Genomic DNA, 18013 nt, shown 5'->3' on the forward strand with positions numbered 1-18013 from the left:
ACTCCCGCCCATCCCATTGGTGGAGCAGCGCAGATCTGCAGACTCCCGCCCATCCCATTGGTGGAGCAGCGCAGATTTGCGGACATCTGCGCTACACGAACGTGACCTCTGTATCCTCGAGAACCGGTTACGTCACGGGGTGAAGGGTTAGGGGTCACGCATGCTGGACGTCTTTCATGGCGGACCAATCTGCGGAACATTTATTTGGGAAATAAATTTGAAATCAAAGCGGTTACTTATTGTTTATTTTTTTTTCTCTCTTTATATCGGAAGTAACTACCAGTAAAAATGGCGTCTACGGCCGCTGGAAAGCAAAGAATACCTAAAGTGGCGAAGGTAATGTTACATTTCGAAACATGTATGTTTGAAAGGCCTGTCGAAGGGTTTGTTTTGATCAATTAAATCCGTGTCAAAAACCGAAAGTATTCTAATTTTAGGAACTACACCATATAAGAAAATAAAGAAATGTGTACAGATCTAGCTTTACGTGTAATATGTACATAATCATTTTAACTGAATAATGCACTCAACTGATGTGTATGTCTAGTTCGTTGAAAGAAACGTACTCTTGATCTTATATGCTGTGCTGACCCTTCGCTTGCCGCAGTAAGCGACAGGTCTGACCCGCTGCACTGGTGCTGTGATGACCGGGCTGTTGTGTGTGCTGTGCAGGTGAAGAACAAAGCCCCGGCCGAGGTGCAGATCACAGCGGAGCAGCTGCTCCGAGAAGCCAAGGAGAGGGAACTCGAGCTGCTGCCCCCGCCGCCCAAGCAGAAGATCACCGACGAAGAGGAGCTGAACGACTACAAGCTACGAAAGAGAAAAGTAGGTGCATAATTCTGGATTAATGCACCCTGTGGCAAGAGGATATTGTATTTAGTGCATAACTGAAACGTCAGCTGGTAGTGTGTGCACCAATAAATCTGATACAAAATACAAGACATTGCACCATGTTCAACTGGTTCCTTGTTTTAATCTACCTAAAAAAATAAATAGAAAATAGACATTTCGTTTTTCTTTGTTTTTATTTGATATGAGTGCACATATCACACAATGATGCAATTAAGGTCTAGTGTACACCCAGTAGAAATGTACTGAAAATTACCCTGACACCTCTCGCGTTCACTGTCTAAATTACTGCTTTATTTCTTGAATAGGGATTTGAAGATCATATCCGCAAAAACCGAACTGTCATCAGTAACTGGATCAAGTACGCACAATGGGAGGAGAGTCTGAAAGAAGTTCAAAGGTATTTTTCCCTTTTTTATGAATACACAAACTGAACTTTTCCTTTGTGTTTGTATATATATGCATAGGAGGCAGAACATGTATACAGTCCAAGTCATGGGAGGAGATTTGCAGGTTTAATTTAAAACAAATATATAGATAATCATTTTATATATTAAGTTGTTGAAATACTTGGACAGTTTGGCTTGGGTATATGCTGCTAAATATTGCACTGGTTTAGTTGAACCTGAATCACTTCCTTGTTTACAAAATAAAAATCACTCCAGGCTCAGCTGTCCACTGAGTTTTCAAATTCTGATGACAGCCATGTAACATTGCCATGGGATTCAAGTTTGAAAACGTTCATATTCTTGTTTATTTGTGTCCCCTTGCAGAGCCCGCTCCATTTACGAGCGCGCTCTGGACGTAGACCACAGGAACATTGCGCTATGGCTGAAGTACGCCGAGATGGAGATGAAGAACCGGCAGGTGAATCACGCTCGCAACATCTGGGACCGAGCCATCACCATCCTGCCCCGCGTCAACCAGTTCTGGTAAGGCTCAGCTTCAACCCTGTACAAGAGTATATTTGCAGTGAACTTGGTTTAATTAAGATCCTTTTGACCTTCAACTTTCGTAATTAAGCTGGCTTTTCTCTGGCCAGGTACAAATACACCTACATGGAGGAGATGGTGGGGAACGTCGCTGGCTGTCGGCAGGTGTTTGAGCGCTGGATGGAATGGGAACCGGACGAGCAAGCCTGGCACTCGTATATCAACTTTGAGTTGCGCTACAAGGAAGTGGAAAAGGCCCGCTGCATTTACGAGAGATATATCCTTTCCAGAGCTTGTCTTAGGACCTTATTCTTAGAAACGAGCAGTGTAAGTGGTTCCTCTTGTCAGATAAGGGGCTGGATTGTTAAGGGTCATTGTGTTGGAACAGAAGTTTCACTGGTATGTAAAAATTAGACAGAATAAGACTTTGATACGTTATGTTCCTTTACTGCTGTGCACTTGTAATCGTCCACCCTGAAGTGAAGAACTGGATCAAATATGCTCGCTTTGAAGAGAAGCACGGCTACATCGGCCACGGCAGGAAGGTGTTCGAGAGGGCGGTGGAGTTCTTTGGAGAAGAATACATCGATGAGCATCTCTATGTGGCCTTTGCCAGGTTTGAAGAAAAACAAAAAGAGGTAATGAAAGATCTTCAGACTCTACCCGGTATTCATTGTACTCACCCTCTCGGTGCCTTTTATACAAGGATCCACTTAGATGAGCTAATATCAAGGTGTGTGTGTGTATTTGTCAGTTTGAGCGGGTCCGAGTCATCTACAAGTACGCTTTGGACAGGATCCCTAAGCAGCAGGCCCAGGAGCTCTTTAAAAACTACACGGTCTTTGAGAAGAAATTTGGAGACCGAAGAGGGATTGAAGATGTCATCGTCAGCAAGAGGCGTTTCCAGTACGAGGAGGAAGTTAAGGTGAGCAAACTTCAAATCGGGGAAGAATAAAATCTCTCCCTAAATCGTCATGATTAAAGACTGGGGAACATGTTAGTTACCTGTTGATTCTGTGATCAAGCAAGTGACTTGATGAGTTAAGGGTCACTCTGGTCTTTGAGGGCTGGAAAGTGTTGAAGTGTTTGATCTGGAGAGGCCTGCTTTACAAGATCAGATGTTTTGAACAGATATGTCATGTTGAGTCAACTCGAGTTTTAAATTCCAACAATTTTACACTTCTCAATTATTTTGCCTTTCCTGTGAATTCCTCTTGCAGGCGAACCCTCATAACTACGACGCCTGGTTTGATTATCTGAGGCTGGTGGAGAGTGACGCGGACCCTGACACAGTTCGGGAAGTGTACGAGAGGGCCATTGCCAATATCCCGCCCATCCAGGAAAAGAGGCACTGGAGGAGATATATTTACCTCTGGATCAACTATGCTTTGTATGAAGAATTAGAGGTCAAGGTTAGTTGTTTTAGAGCCTTCTTTTTGTGTGTGATTTACCTTCTTTAGTGTGGATTTCTGGCATATATTGAAAGTAGATATTTTTGAGCAATTGTGACTATATAAGATTTGCTATCTTGTCTAAACAGTAGAGAAACAGTTCTGAATTATTTTAATATTTTTCCCTGTCAACAGGACCCAGAGAGAACCAGACAGGTGTATCAAGCATGCCTTGAGCTCATCCCACACAAGAAGGTACGTTTTAGAAATGAATGAAGGTCAGCATTCCTTTGTGGACCACATCTACTTGTCCTGCTTTCTTTGTGACATGAAATGTTTTCCTAATTATCAGCTGATATCTTAATGGTGTACAACTAGATGTAGACCATTCTAAATTAAGACATCCAACGCTCCTGTCCTACACAATAACCATACAATACTGTTGTTATATTTTACATTTTAAGTCATATTGTACATTAGTACTTTTCTGATTCAGGACTTGAATGTGCGCTGAAATGTGCGCTGGATTGCCCAGTTTAACTAAATATGATTGATTTTCTCTCTTTCAGTTTACCTTTGCTAAAATGTGGCTACTTTATGGACAGTTTGAAATAAGACAGAAGAACCTCCCCTTCGCTAGGAGGGGTTTGGTAAGTTTGTGATCGGTATGCCGTGCAGTGTATTACCAATTATTGTATATTATATTATATATATGCTTATAATTTATGTATGTGTTTGTTAATAGTTATATCAACTTGTAAAACTGAAAAAAAATAACTTTGTTTGTTGGAGCCACAGTGTACTGAGTGTCACTCCCATTTATACAGCCAAGGTTTCTGTGCGGCCCTAGATTCAGGCTGAGCAATAAGATCAATATTTAAAAGTCCACAGGATTGACCTTAAATACACAATATATAGCTATATATTAGGCATGTGTTACCATTTGTCTTATTCAGTGCTCTGTATTGTCATTTGTCTTTAGGGTACAGCTATTGGGAAATGTCCAAAGAACAAGCTTTTTAAGGGCTACATTGAGCTGGAGCTGCAGCTGCGAGAGTTTGATCGATGCAGGAAGCTCTATGAGAAGTATCTGGAGTTTGCTCCGGAGAACTGTACAACCTGGATCAAGTTTGGTGAACTGGAGACCATCCTGGGAGATGTAGAGAGAGCCCGGGCGATCTTTGAACTGGCTATTGGACAGCCGCGACTGGACATGCCTGAGGTAATTTTGGCCATTTTGCCAGTGTGGTTCACAAAAGCTGTTTTGTATGATGAGTTGAATGTCTAAGCCATGCAGTGCAATACATTTTTAGACACTTAAAGGGATATTTTGATCCTCATGTTTTTTTTATTGTTTGTTTTTTGACCATTAAAATGAATTCATGTTTTCTAATTATACATGTAATTGTAGGTACTTTGGAAATCCTATATTGACTTTGAAATTGAACAAGAAGAATATGAAAAGACAAGACAGCTGTACAAGAGGCTGCTGCAGCGCACTCAGCACGTCAAGGTAAGCTTTTCCTTTCCAAATACAAACACATGTGAGCCACTAAGTATCCTTATTTTATAGCATCCTGCCTAGTGGGTATATGCAAAAACTTACTTTTTTGTTTGAGTAGAAGGCTGTTATTTAATTGACAGTTCTTAGCAAGATAATTTAGTTCTATTCAGTGTACTGTGCATGCTGTGTTTTGGCATAATTTGAACAAATTGGAAGAGCATCTTCTGATCATGTATGGTTATTGGTCTGGTTTTGTGTGGCCAAGAAGTAACAAATAACCATCCTTTGAGAGAACGCATCTGCACATTGATGCTTGCACAAGAAAAACGCAAAACTAAACTAGCGGTCCCTGTGTGTTTCCAGGTATGGATCAGTTACGCCCAGTTCGAGCTGTCAGTGGACAGCGAGGACCGTCTGGCCAAGTGCAGGCAGATCTACGAGGAGGCCAACAAAGCCCTGCGCAGCTGTGAGGAAAAAGAGGAACGACTGATGTTACTGGAATCCTGGAGAGACTTCGAGGCCGAGTTTGGCACCGACAACACCCGGGACAGAGTGCGGAAACTGGTGCCGGAGAAAGTCAAGAAGAGGAGAAAGCTTGTGGCCGAGGATGGAGTAAGATCTCGAAATCTGTTCACTTTTCACTTAGAGGCAAGACAGGGCTTGGTGGGACAAGTTCCCATAGAAAAACACAAACCACTGAATCGGAACAGTAACTTATTGATAACCATTGTGGTGTCATTCTGTATCCCTCCCGGAAAACTGAGTTTTCTGCAGAACTAAGTATTGAACAGCTTGGATATCCCATCACTGACACCAATGTAAAATAACTAGCTTTGTATACATGTTATCCTTTTAAATGAATACAGTATAACTCTGTGAATAGCCAGCATTATCTCCTGGTATAAAATCACTAGTCTGTATTTGAGCAATTGCTTAAAGTACAGCCACTAGAAGTCACAAGTATGTGTGAAGACATTTCCTGTAATCCCAGGAAAGTGTTGCTGCTCTCTAATTCAGTTGTTGAAAGTCACGTTCGTGGTCAGCCACTGATGGGACTTTGTTCTTTCTCTCTTTTAGTCAGATGCAGGTTGGGAGGAGTACTATGACTACATCTTCCCAGAGGATTCTGCAAACCAGCCCAACCTCAAGTTGCTTGCCATGGCCAAAATGTGGAAGAAACAGCAGCAGCAGGAGGAGGATGATGATGATGATGATGATGAGGAGGAGGATGAAGAAGAAGAAGAAGAAGAGGAGGAGGAGGAGGAGGAGGAGAAGGAGGGAGAAGAGAGTCCCAAAGCCCCACGTGAGATGGTCACTGGGGAAGATAATCACAATGACAGAGATGACCAAGACGGACGACGATGATCAAGATAAAAAGAAAGAGGAGGATCATGGGAAGGATAAGGACAAGGACAGTGATGAATCCTAAAATGTCTGTCTGCAAACATTCTGAAGAACATTCATTCTTCGCAACTTTCAGCAATTCCAACTGCCTTGGTCTTGCCCTTCCAATTGTAATGATTTATATCCCCAAACTTGCCATAAATATACCTGTTTTTTTACAAGAATAAAGCTGGGTTTGTACTTTGTATTTTTAATGCACCTTCTAAATTGTCCATCAAATCTGATTGCTGAGGAATCTGCCACCAACCAGGCCAGTGGTTATGATTGGGGCCCGACAGATATATCGGAGCACCGATCTTATCGCCCTATGCCTTTTACGTAAATATCTGTATCGGCACATCTTCCACATCTTCCGATATATTTTCTCAAACTATTGGCTAAATATATTTTTTTAATTACCATAAAATCCTTCGTAAGACTTCAGACAATAAATAATACATTTTGATTTGGTTTTACAGTCGTTAAATATAATTATTCACCATTATTTTTAACAGTCATGGTGCTTTAGTTTTTGCTGGAAGCTCCGACTCCACACTGATTGTAAGTGCAGCGGCGGTGAAACACAGGCTCATACACCAATAAACATGAGTTTTACTATAACCCTCATAACCAATAGAAAGTGTTTTTGAAAGCTGTGCTGCATTTGAGTATCCAGGGTTTTGATTATGGTTTGTTTTTGTCATTACTGAAGATTACCATATACTATGGCATAGAGGCGCATTTTTACTGAAAGTTAATTAAATCGCTTTTCAAAATTCACAATAGCAATTAAAATAAAATAAAAAAACATTTACTGAAATGAACATAAATGTTCACTGAAGATGTTGACTTGGATATCCGCAAACAAAAACTATCCAAATGACAAGCAAGCTCAGATCACAGTAAAACATATAAAGAAAATGAGTGAAAAATGCATCTCAGACAATGTTGGATGAAACTGAAACTATACATGATATTTATAAAACTATTTCAAATCCTACATCGTGTTTTGGCTGTGATTCGTATTGCAATACATTTAATATACGTATTAAATAAGTTACACTTTCAAGGGCATTTTTAAATACTTTTCTTTAAAACAAACGCAGCTGTGCTGGGCTGCCTGCACGGTAATAACCTGCCCCTGTGTGATGGGCAGTGTTGAGCTCTGAGAAATATAAGCCAGACCAGCACTTCCAACAGACCAGACCAGACCAACACTATCATATTATTTGCTCATGCATATTTTTCCATTTCTGTGTGAAACTGCTCTTATGCCTTGGGCTTTGTTCTAATGTATAGAACATGCATATTTTTATATTTTTCCTGTATTCTACCTTATTCTATTGTATTTATTTTTACAATGTTTGATTTGTGGTTGTTATTTATGATGAAAATTAATGTTAAGTTTATTATGTAAAATGTAAAAACATAAAAATCCTGCCTTCAGTGCATATTTGACAATTTCTCTCAGACAGGGAGAGATTTGAGGGATCCATGCTAGAAAATGTGTTTTGCTTGCTAACAAAAAAAGTAAATATCAGCAGATATATCGGTAATCGGGAAATTTAGCTTCCCAGTTATCAGTATCGGACCCAAAAAACCTGTATCAGTCAGGCTCTAGTTATGATTCATTCAAAGTAAATGCTTTCAGAAAACGTGTGACTCCATCTTCTTCACCACTGTAGTGACACTACATCAATGAACTTCAATTAAATTGGCAATGATTACATCTGTGTAAATGCAGTGTGATACAAGATCAATAATAACAGACCAGCTCCATTAGCCATACTGACAACATCAGCCTGATGTCAGTGAAACAATTAACTTTAAAAAGTTGTGTGGATTTCTCCAATGTAGAAAATGAAACATCAAAAGTGAGAGTGTTTTCCCCTAAGGTTCCACTATGGTACATATTGAGAAAACAGTTTAGATTTTGTGAATACGATCTGTAACTATTTACCACAATGTGCAATGATGAAAAGATACTATACATTGTGGATATAATGTATTTATTCCTATAGCTTGATGTAACCTTTTAATTTACATCTCATTGTGCATATTTCACAATCTTCTACAAAAAAAAACAATAAATAATTCGCAGTAAAGCTGTGGGTCTCAAACAAATGCAATCCCTAATGTAATCATACAGCTGCAGCAATTATCTGTCCCATCTTTTACAAATGCACACATTTGGCTTATTTTTTATTTTAATCCAATTTAATAGATTCTATTGTTTTTATTTTTTTGTATGGCACTATTATTTGCATTGAACGTGTAGCTACCTTTTGATTTTAATTACTGGACTTCCTGTTTTCATGTTTTTAAAACGTTACTAAATCTAATTGTCTTTCTTTGAGACAACTTTGTGTCCACCTTCTCTGAAAATCATACTTTATGGCTAGTAAATCTGAAAAAAACAAAAAGGACACCTTTTATCTTTTAATTGTTAAAGCCAGTGTGTTTTTTAGATTTGAAAACCTGCCAGAAATTAATAGCGATTTTCAATTTCTAGGATATTTTTCATTACGTTTGTTGTGGTTTGAATTAACATCTGAATGGTTCAGAAGGGACTGAGCTGCCTGAGAACCACAGCCTATAGTTATTCGATATCTTCTGGTCTCACAGGATGTGGTAGGGGAATAATGGACTTCTTCTCTGTGTCTCTGGACAGGGCTTTCCTCATATCTGTAGGGAAATGCAGTTAAAGTGTGAGGTTTTACACATGTATCACACTGAACAGTTTCAATAGCTATGTTGGTACAGGAGCACCTTTATAATTTGAATGATCTTGCATTATACAAAACAATAAAGAGTCCACGTTTCACCTTTAGTTCAGCTATAATAAGAAAAGCTCTGGAGGTCAGTCACTGAGGTCCTTACCATAAGCGTCTTCATCTGGTTCCCCATTGCTGGCAGAGTAGTACTCTATGACTGTCCTATAGACACTGTAACCCAGCTGCTTATACATGTTCACTGCCACCTGGTTGGAAACGCGCACAAACAAATCCACAAAGAATCCTCCTTTCCTGCATCAAGACACGGGGGGGAAAAAAAAACATTTAATTTGCTAAATGTTATGACACATTAGTCTTACGTCAAGAAGAATACATTTTAAAATTATTCATATTCCGTTCCAGATTTTGTTAAAAAATAAAATAAATAAACTAATTAAAAAAAAAAAAAAACAGTCCACCCAGACAGAGGTTTTATGCAGCTATACGTATCAAACTGTTAACCCTAACTTCCAGAGAGCATCAGCACCAGTATCATGCCGTCTGCCATATATTCTCACCACAATAACACTGCAGGATCAAAAAGGTACACAACAGCAACACAAAGACATCCTCATACCGGATGCCTACATTACCTCTCCGAGATTTCTTCCAGCAATTCCATGAGCTTGGCTGCTAGTCCCAGCCGCCTGAACTCTGGGGCCACAGACAGGGCCGTGACGTGGCCGTGCCATTCCTCCCGGGCCACTGAGCCTTCAGCTTTACCCATGACTGCAGAGAGAGAAGGAAAGGCACAACAGAACAGGAACACCAGTTAAACCCCCTCGCTGGTATCTCAGCCACAGGTTCTGTAGAGCACAATCAAGCAATCACAGCACAGCAGTGCTTCTCAAGATGTTTAACCTGATTATATTCTTATGATTCGTTGACTTCTCAGATGTTCGCCATGAAAAGCACTATATAAAATAGAAACAGGTTTCTGTGTTGTACAGTACTAACTGCCTAAACAGAAAGCAGCATATACAGAAGTGTACAATTCCTTTGATTATATATCGATCGAATGCATCAGTTCTAATCATTACCCTATTAAAGAGATCCCACTTGTTCAAAAGATTCCCAGGACAACAAACAGCATTAGATGAAACACATTTTCCCCACAAACATAAATGAATACAAAAAATGGACAGAACACTTACTATAACCCATTAGCTCTCCTCCCGGCGCCTCAGCAACAATGAAGTACTCAGGCCAGTGAGCCAGGTACTGCAGGTAAAACGGGATGCCATACTACAGCAAATACGTTAAATCAATATGTATTTAAAAAAAAAAGTGAAATACTGACAACCAGTTTTAGTTTGGAAAACCTTTTCAGCTGAGGTACAAACATTTCACTGACTTGTTATGTTGATGTTTTCTGTATTCTATTCTCAAACCTTTAGAACTTCTCTTTACCTAAAGTTTGTAATGTTTAGTATGAAAACTTGATACCAAACAACAGATTATCTCAAAGAACATGTAATTAAATCGACTGTCCATTTCTGGTGGCTTCAGTTCAAAGGATACAGTTTCTGTGAGTGGGTCCAGGTTACTGCAAAACAGAGGGACAAATACTTTAACAGAAGTAATAAATCCGTGATATTGCCACATATCAATCGTTTTGTATATCAGAAACCTTAAGGCGTGATGCACTAATCCTATTGCTACCCCTCTGGGAAGCGTGTGTATTGTTGTTTTAAAGAGTCCTACATTATTAAAAAAGAAAGAAAGAAAACGAGGGTTAGACACACCCTAGCCCTATATGAACGAGTTACCATAAATAAATCTACCTACTAAACGACCTTCTTCGGCAATCTTATTTAGTGCGTTGTGGTTAATAAATTAATCCAGATTCTTAGATGACTGTGTAATTATGAGAGTAACACAATAAGTACACAATCATACGCACATCACTGAACTGCAGGCATGCCCTGTGTTCGGGTGATCGTGTTGAAGAGGGGCGATCTCAAAAACACAGCACGCCTTTAGATTTTTATATTACCGGAGCTATCTTAATCCAGCCACTGATTGAATTAATAACTCACATGTTGTTGAATTTAAACAGATCGTCGCAGTTAAAAGCCCTCAGCGTCGTCATTCTCCTGCTGTTGATGGCGAAACGGAAGTGACGCGAACGACCTACGCACTTTGACCCTCGAATGGGGGCGGAACTTCCGCCGCCACTGTTGATGTTGTTCGGATGGAAGCGTGTGTTCTCGGCTGTCTTTGTCCGTGTGGGGGCGGTTCGGTTACGGTGCAAACCTCCGGGGGAAGCAGGAGAGTCGGGATCTGCACAATTGTACACGTTATGTGAGTTTCGGTTTGTGTAGAACATAAGTTTAAACGCTTAACTTCAGCCGGTTGAGCTCATTATACTTCATTGGACTGAATTGCCCTTGTTTGTTTGAAACATTTGCAGATAAGAACATTTTAACTTTAAACCCGTGGTAGCAGAATGGCAGACGAAAGGTCTCGGCGATCCGAAGTTTGGAAGTTTTTCAAGATAGTGGAGAATCAAGGGAAGAATAAAGTGTCCTGCAGTCTGTGCTCTTCGCAGCTCGCCTATGTCGGAGGCAGCACTGGGTCGATGTACAACCATCTCCGGTTTAAACACAGTGAGATCTTTATTTCTAACACCCGACGGTGCAGAATAGTTCGAGCTTGCCGATTAGCCTACCAAAAAAATAACCAGGACAGTACTGATCCGGCGGAGAAAAACGACCGGGAAAAACGCATGGAAAAGCTGGTTGCAATGTGCGCTATGGACCTACATCCGCCCAGTATTGTGGAGGGGATGGGGTTCAAGGCATTCATTCAAGAAATCAACCCGATCTACGAGATCCCCGGGAAGAAGGAGCTGCAACGCTGCCTGAATTTGCACTATGAAGCAGAAAAACACGCACTGAAGGAGAAGTTGGCCAATGAAGTGGGCATGGGGGTCACCGTGGATCTGTGGTCCACTCTCTCCGCCGAGGAATACTTCACACTGACTGTACATTTCTTGGATAAAAAATGGCAACTGAATCACTTCGTACTGGGGACAAGGAAAGTACAAGGACATCTTCCCAGTCATAGTATAACAGTAGAAATCAACAGACTATTCACTGAGTTTGAGGTCATGAAAAACAAAGTGTATGGGTTTGTGACAGAAAACGAGGCGAATATGGCGAACTGTGCCAACACTTTCGGTTGGCGTCACTTTAAATGCTTTGGCCAGACGCTGCAACTGGCCATCCGTTGTGCATTTGATGAAGTCGGGGTCTTGTCCGATACCATATCTGCTGCAAAGGCACTAGTTGGCCATTTCAACCAGTCCGTTCTGGCCAGCCTGGAGCTCCAGCCGCAGCTGAAGGCAGATTTACCCCAGACGGAGCTGGTCAGCGATTGTGCTTCCCACTGGTACACAACCTTTGATATGTTCGAGTGTCTGCTGCAGCATCGCCTGAGTATATATGAAGCGCTCCATCACGCGGAAGTGGTCAGCCCCTCCGAAACCACCATGTATGAACTCTCTGACAGCCAGTGGAGTGTGATGCAGGCCATGGTTCCTGTGCTTCGGCCCCTGTACGTGGCCACACGCATCATGTGTTCAGAGGAGTACCCGGGTCTCAGTGGGGTTTACCCCATACTCTGCAGCTTAAGAAGCCAACACCTTCGGGTGTACAAAGCTGACATAGAAGCCGTGGCTGAGTTTAAGAGAATAGTGACATCTATTTTAGACAGGTGCTACAGCATGGACAACTGGTGCAAAGACCCAGCATTGATCTGCTCTTTCCTGGATCCCAGGTACAAGTCTCTCCTGTTCCTTAAGCCAACGCAGCGCAGTGCTGTCCAAGCAGAAGTCATCTCTCTCATACAGGCTGAACGCCATTCAGGAACACAGAAGAGCGTGCAGCCTTCTGCCAAACGGAGCAGGTCGGAAAACATGGAGTCGGACATGGCATTCCTTCTTGGGAAGTATTACCAGGAGGGCAGTGCCACTAATTCGTCCTGCACTCCTGCAGATGAAGTCCAGCAGTATGTCACTGGCAAGGCTGTGCCCACTGCCGTTAATCCCATTAGCTGGTGGGCAGAGAACGCTTCCAGCTTTCCAACTCTGGCTAAAGTGGCACGGAAGTTCCTGTGCATTCCAGCGACTTGCGTCCCGTCCGGAAGAGTCTTCTCCACGGCGGATAGGGCTTTACTGGACCAACGGGCCTCTCTGGATGCGGATGCTTTGGACGCGCTGCTGTTTGTGCGCAGTGCAATGAAAGAGCTGACACTCCCTGCAGACGGCAGCGAGACGCCAGTCACAGACCTGGCAGAGGAGGCTGGTGCTGCAGAGCTAGGTCTTCAGATTAAGCAGGAATGTTCAAATTCCTAAAGGATCTGCATATGTAAAAGTGCCCTGCCACGGAGTCGGCTTCAGAAATGTATGTGTTAAAATGTGTTGAGAGACTGTGAAAATAATCAGTGGGTTAAGAAGCACACTTGTATTCTTTAGAGAGCATCTAATAAGACTTTCAGTAAGAAATCCACATTCATGAAAACTGACAATTTTGTCTGATTCAGTTACATTAATTTTTTGTATTATTATTTTTACTTATTTGATATATGTTGATGTATAAGCTTACATTTTGTTTGGTAGTTGAAAGAGCGGGTGCTGAAATTCTATGAAAATACACTACATGTATGTTAACTACCAGCTAGTAAGCAGTCTTTTATCAATTTTCTTACTGCTCTGCAAAATGTTATATGACTGAAAAGATATTGCTCAGATTGCACATATTGATACAGAATACTGATGCGCTCACCAGGGTATTGTGAGTCTTTTTGAGTTCAGATATTGAACAATCCATTGCAATACCTTTTTTGTTGATGTAATATTCAGTTCTGAATATGTATGGTCAATGTATGCTTTCCTCAAAGGATGAGAGAGGATATAAGCAGGAAAAATTATGGGGGCTGTACAGCTGAGTACTGTGTAAAAGTGTACATGCATTTGTGCAGCCAAGACTTTAAAATGTTTACCAGCATCATTACCAGTACCAGAACCTGACTGTGTTTTTCAAGTTGTATAATTAATGTTCAAGGTGAAACCCTTGTTTGAATTCAATTGAAATGTGTAATTTCAGAGAAAGAAAAACAGCTTCTGACAGCCCGACTCAATGCACATGTAGATATAGATGTATATTACAAATGGAAATGCAAAACAGCACCACCTGCTGTCACAACTCAGGAATTCAGTAGTTTTGTTCCCACCTCATCATTACTGTGAACTTGGAAGGAGACTTGATGTTTTAACTCTTCTCTATTCTGCACATGTAGCATTTACGGTTTGTGTAATATTGAACTGCACATACAGGTATTTCTGTGAATGTCCAAAGTATTTGGCAAAGCCCTGAAGGTTAGATTGTACCAGTTTAGTGTCAGCTACATTCTGGGGAGGTCATTCTGTGCAGTTTGTGTCCTCAAGTCTCTCAAACATCCACTATAAGCTTTGCAAAAAAAAATGTCCTCTTCCCCAAGGGTGAATAAATACCATTAATTTTGTTAGTATAATTTTGCAAGACTTTGAATGTATCACAATAGTGCTGTTGTAAAATATATTATTCTTTGAAATATTTTTTATTTTAACCAAAATATATTGTCTGAATTATGCACACTATAAGCTAATTGTGTATTTTTTTCATAATTGATCATACATTTGTAGTACACACAGGATGTACACAACTTCATATCATTTGCATTGTATTGTGATCCGAAATGCGGTTGCTAAACAAGTTTGGAAAGACCGATTTTTTTTTTTTTACGATACTACGAAATGTATTTTGTAAGCAATACGTTTGTTTATCAAATTCATGTACTGCTTAAAAAATGTAAAACTTGAATAAAATACCAGTCGCATCTCAAAGACCAATTTAAAATTATGTTTGCTTATTTTTTTAAGGTTTACCACCTTTAGCGGTGGATTAGAAAAGCCACATTGTTCCACCCTGTAATGAAATGAAGTCTGCTTTTGCCATTTGTGGAATTAATCCCTCTTATTTATTCCACTGTGTGTGACTATTGCAAAACTGAAGCCACATTCAATCTGGTGTTTTGAATGTTTTTTAGACACCCTTCAAAAGGCAAAGAGTGGATCCTATTGTGTTCAACAGTGCAGTGTGTTAAGGGTTTTAGAAAGCTTAGTGTTTCTCCAATTTTGCTGCATTGTGTCAGAGACAATGCAAAGTTAGAAAATGTGTTTTACTAATGAGTTAGAAGCCACTCTGCTCAATGCTTACTTTTGTAACAGACCTGAATATCATAAAACCTCTTTGTCCTATTATTCGCTATTATTCACTAAGATGAAAGAGAGTACAAATGAAGGCCCTGACACACAATTCATTTATTATATTTGTTTCAGATAGCTGTAAAATATATCTAAAATGTCTAGCCTACACTTTAGTTAGCCGTTATGGGATTTACTCATGTGTAACATGCAAAATGAAAGGGAACTCTTTTCTTACGATGCCCACACCTATGTATTCTTTGACCGACCACTAATGATTCTTCCGTGGTGGTTTGGTGAATGTACAATATAAGTTTCACTATTAAGTTACCACATTTTATCTTGCTTCAGTCCCAACTGTTTTCTGGGAATTGTTGAAGAAGGGAGAGACAACGCCAAGCCTGGGTGACCTAATAATGAACAAAAAACAACAGGATTACATTACTTTAGCCAAGTTGCATTGAAAAGCTGAAAATGCACAATAGATGAACCAATTCTCTAATGCTATAATATTACCTTATAATAACATGATCAGATGACCAAGCATCTTTGTATAAATGAGCTTCAATTTCTATCAAATTTGCCTTTAGCGCTGAAATGAAAAACACATTGTTTTTCATTTCAGTCTTAAAGGCAAATTTTCATGTTCAACTCTCAACTGAGAATTAAAGACAGAATTTTGACAAATCAACTGGAATCTTTACAGTGTTATTTTAGTTGAATGACTGTTCAGTTATAAATCAATGCAATTTAATTAATACAATTTTTTCCAATAAATAAATAATTGAAATGTTTCGAGTGGATAGTTCGAATACTTTGTATATAGTGATGATGATGATTATTACTATAGTGAAGGTTGTTGCTGCTGATGGTTACAAACAGTATTGCTATTAATTTAGTATGTTTTTTTCAATTAATCCTGCTTAGCACTAGTCTTAGTCTACCCTTCGTAAAATAACACTGGGTAGTTAAATTACTTTGTAATGCTTTGGAAATGTTTCTCACCCTGGCTAAGAAATCAATAATAACAATAATCTTGGTCTGTGGTGTTGAATATTATCAAATGTTTAACCCCTGCAGTTTTATTTGTAAATCACAGGCAACTTTTTTCCCAGGAGACAATTGCATTTTGTAGGAGGAGTTTACTGATCTGCCAAATGATGTGATCTTGTAAGGTGTGGATTAGTGTGTCACTTTTCAGATCTTAAAAATGATGTGGTTTCAGCTTTTCAGTGTTTATGGGACTATTTTAATCTCCATTGGATCACACAATGTTTTTGCAAGGTAAAAAAACTAATGAAAAGCCACATGGCTCCATGTTGTCTAAAATGGTATTGGAATATATATATATGAAAATGTATTGTGTGCTAGATAACTATATTTCACTATCAGATTTTTTATTTGTATGTATGTATGTATGTATGTATCTTCTGTAAGATTAATTATACATTTCATTCAGTATAATGTGCTTTGACTTTGAGACGTCTTTTTTTATATGCTTTGATTAGATTGTGTGAATAATCAGTATGAGGTGATCTAATTAAATTGAATGTGAAATTAATTTGTATTTTAGATAAAGTATTCACTATTATAATTACAATGCTTCAGTAACATAATGTCAGTAATATAATTTGAAGTAAATTGATGAAGATGCTTCCATGTCTCCCATCTGCACCCCTGCAGTAAGAAACATAACATTCGAGGCCATTCGACCCATCGTGCTCGTTTGGTGTCCATTAATAACTAAGTGATCCAAGGATCCTATCCAGTCTATTTTTGAATGTTTTCAAATTGTCTCTTCAGCCACATTGCTGGGTAGTTTATTCCAGATTGTGACGCCTCTCTGTGTGAAGAAGTGTCTCCTGTTTTCTGTCTTGAATGCCTTGAAGCCCAATTTCCATTTGTGTCCCCGGTGCGTGTGTCCCTGCTGATCTGGAAAAGCTCCTCTGGTTTGACATGGTCAATGTAGGATTGCAGATAGTCCCATAATCTCATCACAAAACTGGATAAAGAAAAAAGTGCTCAACAACTGAATTAGGGTGTAACTTGACTGTTGCTAAATTGGTAGTGTTGTTGAATACACAAATATAATGTATTTGTTGCTTTCCAAGTTAGCTGTATTTTAATAGTTTCATGAAAAATATATAGTGCTAATATGCACAGCCTCTCCCCTATCAAATACGCAATGCTTTCTACAGTTCTCTCCTCAGACCAAGAGAACTGTTGAGCAGTATTACTGATTTAATCAGAGGGAGTCTGAAAACTAGCCCAACAGCCACATAAATGTGGGTTTCAAAAACAAAAAGTACATTTACTTTTAATGTAATAAAATACAATTTAGTTATTACACCAGTTGACTACCAACAATTTAAATATTCATTTTATACTTAAATAACTTTCAATTTATGGCAAATATGAAAAGTCTGAAAGTCTCTCTAAGTATCTCAGAACGGTGGGATAAGGTGGTGGCTATATTCAGTATTGGGAGAGTTTTATTAACTGAACGTAAATCCCCATATGGACTGTTATCAGAGTTTCTTCTCTGATACAGAAATATGCACAATGTAATCAATGCACACTGACTGTTTAGTCAATCTGTACAGAGTAGGAAAAATAAATGAATGTGAAGGTAGTTACTTTTAGCTACCTGAGAAAAGTTTGCCTCCAGTCAATCTCCACTTATTTATGTATATTTACTATATGTAGGTTTGTATTTTAAAAAATATGTATATGTGTTATTCAGTTATTTATTTAATTATATATATTGGTTATGAATCCAGTATACTTATTAATCAATTACATAGCTGATTAGTAAAACTTAGTAAAGTTTGTTGAACAGTGAGTTCAGGAGAAAACTAAAAATTCCTACTGACTGATCTGTATTAAATCAGTGAGTGTGATAAATGTGGCTGATACATTAACTGAAGGTTATT

The 18013-nt window shown here is 39.4% G+C and overlaps 3 protein-coding genes across 3 annotated transcripts; 2 read left to right on the plus strand and 1 right to left on the minus strand.

Annotated features, from left to right (window-relative positions):
- Positions 1-126: 126 nt before the first annotated feature.
- On the plus strand, positions 127-6265 carry crnkl1 (crooked neck pre-mRNA splicing factor 1). Its single transcript, XM_066722612.1, has 14 exons — positions 127-336; positions 673-825; positions 1158-1249; positions 1623-1781; positions 1892-2058; positions 2241-2419; positions 2536-2706; positions 3002-3193; positions 3368-3427; positions 3742-3822; positions 4155-4394; positions 4584-4685; positions 5040-5288; positions 5754-6265. The coding sequence occupies exons 1-14, from the start codon at positions 289-291 to the stop codon at positions 6039-6041; spliced, it is 2181 nt and encodes a 726-aa protein (XP_066578709.1). The 5' UTR covers positions 127-288; the 3' UTR covers positions 6042-6265.
- A 1786-nt stretch (positions 6266-8051) lies between these two features.
- On the minus strand, positions 8052-10983 carry naa20 (N-alpha-acetyltransferase 20, NatB catalytic subunit). Its single transcript, XM_066722844.1, has 6 exons — positions 10873-10983; positions 10355-10379; positions 9988-10078; positions 9427-9562; positions 8940-9085; positions 8052-8744 (listed from the first exon to the last, which is right to left on the minus strand). Exons 1-6 carry the CDS (start codon positions 10923-10925, stop codon positions 8659-8661), a joined length of 537 nt encoding a protein of 178 aa, XP_066578941.1. The 5' UTR covers positions 10926-10983; the 3' UTR covers positions 8052-8658.
- A 34-nt stretch (positions 10984-11017) lies between these two features.
- On the plus strand, positions 11018-14733 carry LOC136768462 (E3 SUMO-protein ligase ZBED1-like). Its single transcript, XM_066722727.1, has 2 exons — positions 11018-11137; positions 11247-14733. The coding sequence occupies exon 2, from the start codon at positions 11283-11285 to the stop codon at positions 13188-13190; it is 1908 nt and encodes a 635-aa protein (XP_066578824.1). The 5' UTR covers positions 11018-11137; positions 11247-11282; the 3' UTR covers positions 13191-14733.
- Positions 14734-18013: the final 3280 nt, after the last annotated feature.

Source organism: Amia ocellicauda, chromosome 1 (assembly GCF_036373705.1).
Source record: "Amia ocellicauda isolate fAmiCal2 chromosome 1, fAmiCal2.hap1, whole genome shotgun sequence".
Taxonomy (NCBI): domain Eukaryota; kingdom Metazoa; phylum Chordata; class Actinopteri; order Amiiformes; family Amiidae; genus Amia; species Amia ocellicauda.

Coding starts and splice junctions, on each gene's coding strand:
- crnkl1 (XM_066722612.1), top strand. CDS start 289: ATGGCGTCTACGGCCGCTGGAAAGCAAAGAATACCTAAAGTGGCGAAG. Junction 2,707..3,001: donor AGTACGAGGAGGAAGTTAAG/GTGAGCAAACTT, acceptor TTCCTCTTGCAG/GCGAACCCTCATAACTACGA. Junction 4,395..4,583: donor CGCGACTGGACATGCCTGAG/GTAATTTTGGCC, acceptor ATGTAATTGTAG/GTACTTTGGAAATCCTATAT.
- naa20 (XM_066722844.1), bottom strand. CDS start 10,925: ATGACGACGCTGAGGGCTTTTAACTGCGACGATCTGTTTAAATTCAAC. Junction 9,563..9,987: donor AGGAGAGCTAATGGGTTATA/GTAAGTGTTCTG, acceptor CTCTCTCTGCAG/TCATGGGTAAAGCTGAAGGC. Junction 9,086..9,426: donor CTGGAAGAAATCTCGGAGAG/GTAATGTAGGCA, acceptor GTCTTGATGCAG/GAAAGGAGGATTCTTTGTGG.
- LOC136768462 (XM_066722727.1), top strand. CDS start 11,283: ATGGCAGACGAAAGGTCTCGGCGATCCGAAGTTTGGAAGTTTTTCAAG.